General features: G+C 55.6%; 1 protein-coding gene across 2 annotated transcripts in view; it reads left to right on the forward strand.

Moving 5' to 3' along the window:
• prmt5 (protein arginine methyltransferase 5) overlaps window positions 1–9,719 on the forward strand; it is a 15,822-nt gene extending 6,103 nt beyond the window's left edge. For both annotated transcript variants that reach the window (XM_088916075.1, XM_088916074.1), the window contains 10 exons: window positions 1,074–1,237; window positions 1,712–1,873; window positions 3,012–3,089; window positions 3,649–3,707; window positions 4,610–4,732; window positions 5,283–5,458; window positions 6,429–6,632; window positions 7,535–7,645; window positions 7,756–7,820; window positions 9,166–9,719. In XM_088916075.1, the coding sequence (XP_088772201.1) occupies window positions 1,074–1,237; window positions 1,712–1,873; window positions 3,012–3,089; window positions 3,649–3,707; window positions 4,610–4,732; window positions 5,283–5,458; window positions 6,429–6,632; window positions 7,535–7,645; window positions 7,756–7,820; window positions 9,166–9,318 (1,295 nt within the window). In that variant the 3' untranslated portion in view covers window positions 9,319–9,719. The remainder of the gene's footprint in view (window positions 1–1,073; window positions 1,238–1,711; window positions 1,874–3,011; window positions 3,090–3,648; window positions 3,708–4,609; window positions 4,733–5,282; window positions 5,459–6,428; window positions 6,633–7,534; window positions 7,646–7,755; window positions 7,821–9,165) is intronic.
• The last annotated feature ends 2,701 nt before the right edge of the window (window positions 9,720–12,420 follow it).

The raw sequence follows: 12,420 nt of genomic DNA on the forward strand, positions 1-12,420 counted from the left end.
AGACACACTGACTGACTGGACACTCCAGTACATTAACACTGCACTGAGAGAGAGGGGTTCATACAGACACACTGACTGGACACTCCAGTACATTAACACTGCACTGAGAGAGAGGGGTTCATACAGACACACCGACTGACTGGATACTCCAGTACATTAACACTGCACTGAGAGAGGGGGGTTCATACAGACACACTGACTGGACACTCCAGTACATTAACACTGCACTGAGAGAGAGGGGTTCATACAGACACACTGACTGGACACTCCAGTACATTAACACTGCACTGAGAGAGAGGGGTTAATACAGACACACTGACTGACTGGACACTCCAGTACATTAACACTGCACTGAGAGAGAGGGGTTCATACAGACACACTGACTGGACGCTCCAGTACATTAACACTGCACTGAGAGAGGGGGGTTCATACAGACACACTGACTGGACACTCCAGTACATTAACACTGCACTGAGAGAGAGGGGTTCATACAGACACACTGACTGACTGGACACTCCAGTACATTAACACTGCACTGAGAGAGAGGGGTTCATACAGACACACTGACTGGACACTCCAGTACATTAACACTGCACTGAGAGAGAGGGGTTCATACAGACACACTGACTGACTGGACACTCCAGTACATTAACACTGCACTGAGAGAGAGGGGTTCATACAGACACACTGACTGGACACTCCAGTACATTAACACTGCACTGAGAGAGAGGGGTTCATACAGACACACTGACTGGACACTCCAGTACATTAACACTGCACTGAGAGAGAGGGGTTCATACAGACACACTGACTGACTGGACACTCCAGTACATTAACACTGCTAGTTGATGTAAGTTTCCTGTGCAGTACTTCAATTAGAAACAACAGGGACTCCCTCCTGAATAAACATACAACAGGAGAGACACTCAGTCCAAAAGGCAATATATTAGTTTTGTTTGGTGATTAGCAAACAATAAAGGCTTCAGTGGAAGTCTGTTGTTTTATTAGCTGGTACAACGAAGTGTTCAAGACAGTTTGAACTAATTAAATATTTTGCTCTGCTCTTCCCTCAGCGATTGAGATTGGTGCAGATTTGCCTTCTGACGCTGTGATTGACAAGTGGCTTGGCGAACCAATCAAAGCTGCTATTCTGCCCACTAGCATCTTCCTGACCAATAAGAAGGGGTTTCCTGTCTTGTCTAAAGCTCACCAGCGAATTATATTCCGGCTTTTCAAGGTAAGATGATGATTGACAAACACCCAGTTACAGTCCAGTCCAGCCTGGAGAGTCTCACACTCCTCTGTCAGTGTCAGTAGAGTCTGATTATAATCTCAGTTAATCAGAAATAAAGATTTTTTTTATTGTGAGACTTATATTAATTTCTCTGGATATCTAGGGTCTGTATTAATCTCTCTGTGTGAGGAGTGACTCTAGGGTCTATATTAGGGTCTGTATTAATCTCTCTGTGTGAGGAGTGACTCTAGGGTCTATATTAGGGTCTGTATTAATCTCTCTGTGTGTGGAGTGTCTCTAGGGTCTATATTAGTGTCTGTATTAATCTCTCTGTGTGTGGAGTGTCTCTAGGGTCTATATTAGGGTCTGTATTAATCTCTCTGTGTGAGGAGTGACTCAAGGCTCTATATTAGGGTCTGTATTAATCTCTCTGTGTGAGTAGTGACTCAAAAATCTGTGTTGGTCTCTTTCCCTCAGTTGGAGGCACAGTTTATCTTTACTGGGTCCAGTCGGCACAGTGACAAAGATTTCCGTTCCTACCTGCAATACCTGGAGTACCTGAACCAGAACCGCCCACCTCCTAATGCCTATGAGCTTTTTGCTAAGGGCTACGAAGACTATCTGCAATCCCCACTGCAGGTCTGTGTCCAGTCACTGTCTGTTATAACCTCTCTTTCAGTGCAGTGTTAATGTACTGGAGTGTCCAGTCAGTCAGTGTGTCTGTATGAACCCCTCTCTTTCAGTGCAGTGTTAATGTACTGGAGTGTCCAGTCAGTCAGTGTGTCTGTATGAACCCCTCTCTTTCAGTGCAGTGTTAATGTACTGTAGTGTCCAGTCAGTGTGTCTGTATGAACCCCTCTCTCTCAGTGCAGTGTTAATGTACTGGAGTGTCCAGTCAGTCAGTGTGTCTGTATGAACCCCTCTCTCTCAGTGCAGTGTTAATGTACTGGAGTGTCCAGTCAGTCAGTGTGTCTGTATGAACCCCTCTCTCTCAGTGCAGTGTTAATGTACTGGAGTGTCCAGTCAGTGTGTCTGTATGAACCCCTCTCTCTCAGTGCAGTGTTAATGTACTGGAGTGTCCAGTCAGTCAGTGTGTCTGTATGAACCCCTCTCTCTCAGTGCAGTGTTAATGTACTGGAGTGTCCAGTCAGTCAGTGTGTCTGTATGAACCCCTCTCTCTCAGTGCAGTGTTAATGTACTGGAGTGTCCAGTCAGTCAGTATGTCTGTATGAACCCCTCTCTCTCAGTGCAGTGTTAATGTACTGGAGTGTCCAGTCAGTGTGTCTGTATGAACCCCTCTCTCTCAGTGCAGTGTTAATGTACTGGAGTGTCCAGTCAGTGTGTCTGTATGAACCCCTCTCTCTCAGTGCAGTGTTAATGTACTGGAGTGTCCAGTCAGTCAGTGTGTCTGTATGAACCCCTCTCTCTCAGTGCAGTGTTAATGTACTGGAGTGTCCAGTCAGTCAGTGTGTCTGTATGAACCCCCCTCTCTCAGTGCAGTGTTAATGTACTGGAGTGTCCAGTCAGTCAGTGTGTCTGTATGAACCCCTCTCTCTCAGTGCAGTGTTAATGTACTGGAGTGTCCAGTCAGTCAGTGTGTCTGTATGAACCCCTCTCTCTCAGTGCAGTGTTAATGTACTGGAGTGTCCAGTCAGTCAGTGTGTCTGTATGAACCCCTCTCTCTCAGTGCAGTGTTAATGTACTGGAGTGTCCAGTCAGTCAGTGTGTCTGTATGAACCCCTCTCTCTCTCTCTGTATTAACCCCTCTCTCTTTCAGCCTCTGATGGACAATCTGGAGTCTCAGACATACGAAGTGTTTGAGAAAGACCCCATTAAGTACTCCCAGTACCAGCAGGTAATGAACCGTCTCCAGTGAGAGTGTTTCAGAGAGGTGTGAGGAGACGATCTTGGTGCAGAGAAGTCTGCTTACTGCATCCTGCCATGGAATTAACCACAGAGACACAGACACTCGTGCCAGACAGAGACGGACACGCACACACTCTCACCAGACACAGACACACACTCACACCCCAGCAGTTTACCTACCAGCATGTCCCTGGGCTGGAGGAGGGAACCGGAGCGCCCAGAAGAAATCCACATGGACACGGGGAGAACTTGCAGACTCCACACAGACAGCACCCCACGCTTACCACTGCGCCACGATACCACTGTTACCTCAATACCGTTTGATAAGATCCCAAAGCGATTGGGTACAGAATTGTGAACAGTTCATTACGTGCCACTTTTGTCCCATGCGAATCAGCTTTCCTCCCAGTGGAATGAGAGAGTGGATTTGGAGGGGTGGGTGGGGAGAGAATGGGACAGCCATAGGGGAGGGGGGCCTGGCCTGTTCCTCCCCCGGGGGGGGCTGCAGGGGGTACTAGGGTCCGGTCGTTCACTGCGTTTCTCTGCAGGCTGTGTACAAGTGTCTGCTGGACAGGGTGCCGGAGGAAGAGAGAGACACCAACACACAGTAAGTCTGCAGCCCTGCCTGTGCCACGCCCTCCCTGTGCCCTCTCCCTGTGCCCTCTCCCTGTGCCCTCTCCCTGTGCCCCGCCCTCTCTGTGCCCCGCCCTCTCTGTGCCCCGCCCTCTCCCTGTGCCCCACCCTCCCTGTGCCCCACCCTCTCTGTGCCCTCTCCCTGTGCCCCGCCCTCTCTGTGCCCTCTCTCTGTGCCCCGCCCTCTCTGTGCCCCGCCCTCTCTGTGCCCTCTCCCTGTGCCCTCTCCCTGTGCCCCGCCCTCCCTGTGCCCTCTCTCTGTGCCCCGCCCTCCCTGTGCCCTCTCTCTGTGCCCTCTCTGTGCCCTCTCCCTGTGCCCCACCCTCCCTGTGCCCTCTCCCTGTGCCCTCTCTCTGTGCCCCGCCCTCTCTGTGCCCCGCCCTCTCTGTGCCCTCTCCCTGTGCCCTCTCCCTGTGCCCTCTCTCTGTGCCCCGCCCTCCCTGTGCCCTCTCCCTGTGCCCTCTCTCTGTGCCCTCTCTCTGTGCCCTCTCCCTGTGCCCCGCCCTCTCTCTGTGCCCCGCCCTCTCCCTGTGCCCCACCCTCCCTGTGCCCCACCCTCTCTGTGCCCTCTCTCTGTGCCCTCTCTGTGCCCTCTCCCTGTGCCCCACCCTCTCTGTGCCCTCTCCCTGTGCCCCGCCCTCTCTGTGCCCTCTCTCTGTGCCCCGCCCTCTCTGTGCCCCGCCCTCTCTGTGCCCTCTCTCTGTGCCCTCTCTCTGTGCCCCACCCTCTCTGTGCCCTCTCCCTGTGCCCTGCCCTCCCTGTGCCCTCTCCCCGTGCCCCGCCCTCCCTGTGCCCTCTCTTTGTGCCCTCTCCCCGTGCCCCTCCCTCCCTGTGCCTGTCTCTTGATGGTGTTGGGGTGTTCACCTCTCTCTCTAGGGTGCTCATGGTCCTGGGTGCAGGGAGGGGTCCCCTCGTGAACGCGTCGCTCCGCGCGGCCAAGCAGGCAGGCAGGAACATCAAGGTGTACGCTGTGGAGAAGAACCCCAACGCTGTAGTCACGTAAGACTGACCCCCGGGACCAGGGGACTGAGGGGCCGACTGGCCAGCTGGGGAAGGCTGGGGGGACTAGACAGACAGGCACAGACAGACAGGTACAGAGAGACTCACGCAGGCACAGACAGACAGGTACAGAGAGACTCACACAGGCACAGACACAGGCACAGACAGACAGGCACAGACAGACAGGCACAGACAGACAGGTACAGAGAGACTCACACAGGCACAGGCAGACAGGTACAGAGAGACTCACACAGGCAGAGCCGCAGACAGGTACAGAGAGACTCACGCAGGCACAGACAGAGACAGGTACAGAGAGACTCACGCAGGCACAGACAGAGACAGGTACAGAGAGACTCACGCAGGCACAGACAGACAGGTACAGAGAGACTCAGACAGGCAGAGCCGCAGACAGACAGACAGGCAGAGCCGCAGACAGACAGACAGACAGGCAGAGCCGCAGACAGACAGACAGACAGGCAGAGCCGCAGACAGCCCCGCGGAGCCGCCGACGTCGGCTGACGCGCGCGCTCCCCCGCCGTCTCGCTCTCAGGCTGGAGAACTGGCGGTTCGAGGAGTGGGGCGACCAGGTGACCGTGGTGTCGTGCGACATGCGGGACTGGGCGGCGCCCGAGAAGGCCGACATCATCGTCAGCGAGCTGCTGGGGTCCTTCGGGGACAACGAGCTGTCCCCCGAGTGCCTGAACGGCGCGCAGCACTTCCTGAAAGGTACTCGTCGCCCCCGCGCTCGCCTGGAGAGCGCTCCCTGGCGCGCCTGTGATGGGACTGATGGGCTGTTTGGCCTTCGTACCGCCCCGCGCCCGCCGCAGAGCGCCCCTCGGGTGCCTGGCGCGGTTCAGGGCTCCCGCGGCAGTACTGGGAGCGCTCGGGAACCCTTCAGAGCACTCTGACTTTCTGCATCAGTCTGACCCGAAATGGGACCAGACAGAAGGATGTGCCTTTCCGCCCATGTCTCGACCCGAATGATCCGACACTGAGTGTCAGTGATCACAGGCTTCCAGCCAGCGCGATCTGAAGGGCTGGCGCAGCTGCTAGCCACACCGCGGCGCTGCGTGCTGAGGGGTCCCCGGCCGTCGGGGGGACGCTGTCGGCCCCCGGCCCCCGGCGCCCAGCGCGTGGACACGGAGCTCGCAGGGTTCAAGTCAAGAAGAGCGGGAAGGGAGAGGAGGGAATCGGAGGGGGGAGCGTTGGACGTGTTGTTCTGGTTTGGTTCTGCGTTTGGAGAGACGGTGACTGAGTTCGCAGGGTGGTGATCCTGGGGGGGCCTGTATCTGGTCTTGTTTTGTCTTCGGCTGAGCTTGTCAGTGGCCGTCTGCTTTGTGGGCTGAGGGTGGGGGGAGGGGCGGCGGACTGACTGCCGTACACGGGCAAAACCGCCGCGGGCCGAGACGCCGTCTCCACGGACAGCCTGACTGAGGTTCTCTTTTCGGGCCCTGCAGCCACGTGATTGGACACAGCGGTAATTGATATTCGTACCCATAGTCCATTGCTGCTGCTGCTGCTGCTGCTGCTGCTGCACTTAGCTCCCACCCTCAGCTGGACGGCTGTTGCCGCCTGTAAACCCGTGTGACTGTCCGGCTCCGTGTCTGTCGGTCTGCCAGGCCAGGAGACAGGTGTGGGAATTGAATCGGTAAGAAGTCATCCCTCTTCTCTCTCTCTCTCTCTCTCTCTCTCCCAGCTGATGGAGTGAGCATTCCCTGCTCCTACACCTCCTTCCTGGCGCCACTCTCCTCCTCCAAGCTGTACAACGAGGTGCGCGGGTGCAGGGAGCGCGACCGCGACCCAGACAGCCAGTTCGAGACGCCGTACGTGGTCAGACTGCACAACTACCACCAGCTGGCTGAGCCCCAGGCCTGCTTCACCTTCACACACCCCAACACAGGTACGGAGAGAGGAGCAGGGGGCTGAGGGAGAGGAGAGAGGGAGAGGAGCAGGGGGCTGAGAGAGAGGAGAGAGGGAGAGGAGCAGGGGGCTGAGAGAGGAGAGAGGGAGAGGAGCAGGGGGCTGAGAGAGGAGAGAGAGAGGAGCAGGGGGCTGAGAGAGGAGAGAGAGAGAGGAGCAGGGGGCTGAGAGAGGAGAGAGAGCGGAGCAGGGGGCTGAGAGAGGAGAGAGAGCGGAGCAGGGGGCTGAGAGAGGAGAGAGAGAGGAGCAGGGGGCCGAGAGAGAGGAGCAGGGGGCTGAGAGCGGAGAGAGAGCGGAGCAGGGGGCTGAGAGAGGAGAGAGAGAGCGGAGCAGGGGGCTGAGAGAGGAGAGAGAGAGAGGAGCAGGGGGCTGAGAGAGGAGAGAGAGAGGAGCAGGGGGCTGAGAGCGGAGAGAGAGCGGAGCAGGGGGCTGAGAGAGGAGAGAGAGAGGAGCAGGGGGCTGAGGGAGAGGAGAGAGGGAGAGGAGCAGGGGGCTGAGAGAGGAGAGGGAGAGAGGAGCAGGGGGCTGAGAGAGGAGAGAGAGCGGAGCAGGGGGCTGAGAGAGGAGCAGGGGGCTGAGGGAGAGGAGAGAGGGAGAGAGGAGCAGGGGGCTGAGAGAGGAGAGAGGGAGAGGAGCAGGGGGCTGAGGGAGAGGAGAGAGGGAGAGAGGAGCAGGGGGCTGAGAGAGGAGAGAGGGAGAGGAGCAGGGGGCTGAGAGAGGAGAGAGAGAGGAGCAGGGGGCTGAGAGAGGAGAGAGAGAGGAGCAGGGGGCTGAGAGAGGAGCAGGGGGCTGTGGGACACGGCTGTGATCGATCCCCACACTGCTGACAGACCTGTCTCCCAGCGGGACACTGACCCAGTCTCTCCCCTTCTCTCTCTCCAGACATGAACAACAACCGGTACCAGTATCTGCGCTTCTCCGTCGACTGTAACTCCGTCCTGCATGGGTTCGCCGGATACTTCGAGACCACGCTGTACGGAGACATCACGCTCAGTCAGTATCTCGCGTCGTCTTGACCGCTCCACCCTCGCGCTGATAGTGTGCTCACACTGAGCTCAGCTCCTCGGCCCTGTCAGTCTTACTACAGGCTCTGTCTGTTTCAGGCATCAGACCGGAGACTCATTCCGCTGGGATGTTTTCTTGGTTCCCAATCCTCTTTCCACTCAAAGTAAGAACATTATTATTACTTACTATTTTATAACTTCGTGCAGTGTTCATGTACTGGAGTGTCCAGTCAGTCAGTGTGTCTGTATGAACCCCTCTCTCTCAGTGCAGTGTTAATGTACTGGAGTGTCCAGTCAGTGTGTCTGTATGAACCCCTCTCTCTCAGTGCAGTGTTAATGTACTGGAGTGTCCAGTCAGTGTGTCTGTATGAACCCCTCTCTCTCAGTGCAGTGTTAATGTACTGGAGTGTCCAGTCAGTCAGTGTGTCTGTATGAACCCCTCTCTCTCAGTGCAGTGTTAATGTACTGGAGTGTCCAGTCAGTCAGTGTGTCTGTATGAACCCCTCTCTCTCAGTGCAGTGTTAATGTACTGGAGTGTCCAGTCAGTCAGTGTGTCTGTATGAACCCCTCTCTCTCAGTGCAGTGTTAATGTACTGGAGTGTCCAGTCAGTGTGTCTGTATGAACCCCTCTCTCTCAGTGCAGTGTTAATGTACTGGTGTGTCCAGTCAGTGTGTCTGTATGAACCCCTCTCTCTCAGTGCAGTGTTAATGTACTGGAGTGTCCAGTCAGTCAGTGTGTCTGTATGAACCCCTCTCTCTCAGTGCAGTGTTAATGTACTGGAGTGTCCAGTCAGTCAGTGTGTCTGTATGAACCCCTCTCTCTCAGTGCAGTGTTAATGTACTGGAGTGTCCAGTCAGTCAGTGTGTCTGTATGAACCCCTCTCTCTCAGTGCAGTGTTAATGTACTGGAGTGTCCAGTCAGTCAGTGTGTCTGTATGAACCCCTCTCTCTCAGTGCAGTGTTAATGTACTGGAGTGTCCAGTCAGTGTGTCTGTATGAACCCCTCTCTCTCAGTGCAGTGTTAATGTACTGGAGTGTCCAGTCAGTGTGTCTGTATTAACCCCTCTCTCTCAGTGCAGTGTTAATGTACTGGAGTGTCCAGTCAGTGTGTCTGTATGAACCCCTCTCTCTCAGTGCAGTGTTAATGTACTGGAGTGTCCAGTCAGTGTGTCTGTATGAACCCCTCTCTCTCAGTGCAGTGTTAATGTACTGGAGTGTCCAGTCAGTCAGTGTGTCTGTATGAACCCCTCTCTCTCAGTGCAGTGTTAATGTACTGGAGTGTCCAGTCAGTCAGTGTGTCTGTATGAACCCCTCTCTCTCAGTGCAGTGTTAATGTACTGGAGTGTCCAGTCAGTGTGTCTGTATGAACCCCTCTCTCTCAGTGCAGTGTTAATGTACTGGAGTGTCCAGTCAGTGTGTCTGTATGAACCCCTCTCTCTCAGTGCAGTGTTAATGTACTGGAGTGTCCAGTCAGTGTGTCTGTATGAACCCCTCTCTCTCTCTCTGTAGCAGCCGATCCCTCTCTCCAGGGGTGATGTGGTAGGTGTGCGGTTCTGGCGCTGTAACTCCGGGAGGAAGGTGTGGTATGAGTGGGCCGTGACTGAGCCCGTCTGCTCTGCGATCCACAACCCCGCCGGCCGGTCCTACACCATCGGGCTGTAGGACAGGACCAGGACCGAGACCAGAACCACACACTGGACATGCACTGACATAGCCCACACCAGTGGGTCTGCTGCCTCACACTCTGGACTGGGTCAGAACCAGGAGAATGGACCCGCTCATGTTGACCAGCGCACCCAGGTCACAAATACAATAGCTACCCTGCATGACAGAACTGGGTCAGAACCGCAGTATCACGAGTCCTTTAAACTGGATCAGGACTTCATGGGCAGCAGCTCATCCCCTCCCCCTGCTGTACTGACACTCACAGAGCCGGTACCACCGGACCAGAGCCCTGCCGGGCCTGTCAGCAGAACCACGGGCTCCCTCTTGTACTTTCTGTTCTGTGTTCTTTCTGTTTGTGTGCTTTGGTTTTGATGAATAAACACTGTGGAGCTACTGTGTGCGTCGGTGTCAGCGTGCCCATCTGTCGGTCAGTGTTGTGTGTGAGGGTCGGCATCAGGGTGTGTGTGAGGGTCAGTGTCGGGGTGTGTGAGGGTCAGCATCACAGTGTGTGAGGGTCAGTGTTGTGTCTGTGTGTGAGGGTCAGCATCAGGGTGTGTGAGGGTCAGTGTGTGAGGGCCAGCATCAGGGTGTGTGAGGGTCAGTGTGTGAGGGCCAGCATCAGGGTGTGTGAGGGTCAGTGTGTGAGGGTCAGCATCAGGGTGTGTGAGGGTCAGCATCAGGGTGTGTGAGGGTCAGTGTGTGAGGGTCAGCATCAGGGTGTGTGAGGGTCAGCGTCAGGGTGTGTGAGGGGTCAGCGTCAGGGTGTGTGTGAGGGTCAGTGTTGTGTGTGTGAGGGTCAGCGTCAGGGTGTGTGAGGGGTCAGTGTCAGGGTGTGTGTGAGGGTCAGTGTGTCTAATGGTCTATGTGTCAGAGGCTCAGTGTCTCATGTTATGGGTCTGAATTGGCAGCTCTGTTTGTGAGCAGTGATGGATGTTACTGGCAGGGGCAGATTTCTTAAAAGCAGTTGGACATGTCTGATGGACAGAGGGGTGTCAGTCCAGCTTAGGTCTTAAGACCAGATCTCGTTCGGACCCGCTCAGCTCCAGGCCTTCCCACAGCCTCCGCCTCAACTCAATCGACTCTCACCGGGCTTCCCCGGGCCCGGTTCGTGTTCTCCCTCCGGGCCTGAAGCTCTCAGCTCAGCCGCAGCTGCCTCGTGTCGCCACCAGAGACAGCGAGAGCCTGACCTGCAGTTCACAGATCGTGCCAGCAGAGGGAGCCAGACAGCGAGAGCCTGGCCTGCAGTTCACAGATCCCGCCAGCAGAGGGAGACAGACAGCGAGAGCCTGGCCTGCAGTTCACAGATCCCGCCAGCAGAGGGAGACAGACAGCGAGAGCCAGGCCTGCAGTTCACAGATCGTGCCAGCAGAGGGAGCCAGACAGCGAGAGCCTGGCCTGCAGTTCACAGATCCCGCCAGCAGAGGGAGCCAGACAGCGAGAGCCTGGCCTGCAGTTCACAGATCCCGCCAGCAGAGGGAGACAGACAGCGAGAGCCAGGCCTGCAGTTCACAGATCCCGCCAGCAGAGGGAGCCAGAGACAGCGAGAGCCTGGCCTGCAGTTCACAGATCCCGCCAGCAGAGGGAGCCAGAGACAGCGAGAGCCTGGCCTGCAGTTCACAGATCCCGCCAGCAGAGGGAGACAGACAGCGAGAGCCAGGCCTGCAGTTCACAGATCGCGCCACCAGAGGGAGCCAACGCAGCTTTTTATTGCAGTAATGAGCTTGATTTTACATACAGCAGCAAGTTTAAACATGGCTTCTCAATGCGCTTTACAGTAAGAAGAAAGCACACAAGGAGAAGAGAGAGCAGGACTAAGACAGGCACAATGAGGGTCTGGAATACGGTAGGAAAGGTAGGGGAAGACGCAGAGCTAGTTCTATAAAAGCCCTTCTGGAAAAGCAGGTTTAGAGAAGGCAACTGACTCTCTGATACCCTTGGGGAGAGAGCTCCAGAGCTCTGGGGCGCAGCAGGAGACGACCCTGTCACCCCCAGAGTGTAGGCAGGCTTGATGGACAGACAGGACGCTGGAATTTGACTGACAGTTTTTTTTTCACTTTTGTGCTTGAAGCAGGGGGTCTCACTCCCGGTCCTGGGGTAGTAGGTTTCCAGTTCTCAGTTCTGTGTGGGTTTTGAAATTCTGTTCCAGCTGTGAAGGGCTGGTATCCATCACGAACGAGGGAGTGAGCTCTGAATCAGCCAGCAGGGGGCAGACAGGATGAAGCTCTGTGTGTGAGATAACGTGCTTCAGTTGGGGTGTGTTTGACACCGAGGACTGAGAGCAGAGACAAGTCCTGACAAGACAGGCAGATTAATGAGGAGGAGGAGGAGAGCACAACTGGATTTAAATCTGATAACTGGAGGGTCTTCTTTACACAGAGGGTGGTGGGGGTGGGGAACAAGCTGCCCAGCCATGTTGTTGAAGCCGATACCCTGGCTTCTCTCCAGACACAGCTGGGTGAGACCCTCCAGTCAGGACAGGAGGCTCTTCTTACACAGAGGGTGGTGGGGGTGGGGAACAAGCTGCCCAGCCATGTTGTTGAAGCCGATACCCTGGCTTCTCTCCAGACACAGCTGGGTGAGACCCTCCAGTCAGGACAGGAGGATCACCTTTACACAGAGGGTGGTGGGGGTGTGGACACACCTGGATGAGGGACACATACTGACCCAGATACACACAATTTTACACACACATGCTGACTAGTACACATACACACTGACTGGGATCTGGGATACACACACACACTGACTGGGATCTGGGATACACACACACACTCAGACACACTTGTGAAACCGGAACGTGTTGCTCCTATGGAAAGGGAAGTTAAAGAGCTCAGAGACGTCACAGACACGCAGCCCACTGCACGTGCAACAGCTCTGTCTCTCCCTCCCCCTCTCTCTTCCTCTCCTTCTCCCCCCGTCTCTCTCTCTCTCCCCCAGTCTCTCTCTCTCTCTCCCCCAATCTCTCTCTCTCTCCCCCAGTCTCTCTCTCTCTCTCCCAGTGTCTCTCTCTCCCCCAGTGTCTCTCAGGGTCTACAGGGGTGAAGGCAGGTCTGTGTCCTCTTGCCCAGGAGACAGTCAGCAGACTCCCAGCTGTGTGAT

Source organism: Atractosteus spatula, chromosome 5 (genome assembly GCF_055471065.1).
Source record: "Atractosteus spatula isolate fAtrSpa1 chromosome 5, fAtrSpa1.hap1, whole genome shotgun sequence".
Lineage (NCBI taxonomy): Eukaryota > Metazoa > Chordata > Actinopteri > Semionotiformes > Lepisosteidae > Atractosteus > Atractosteus spatula.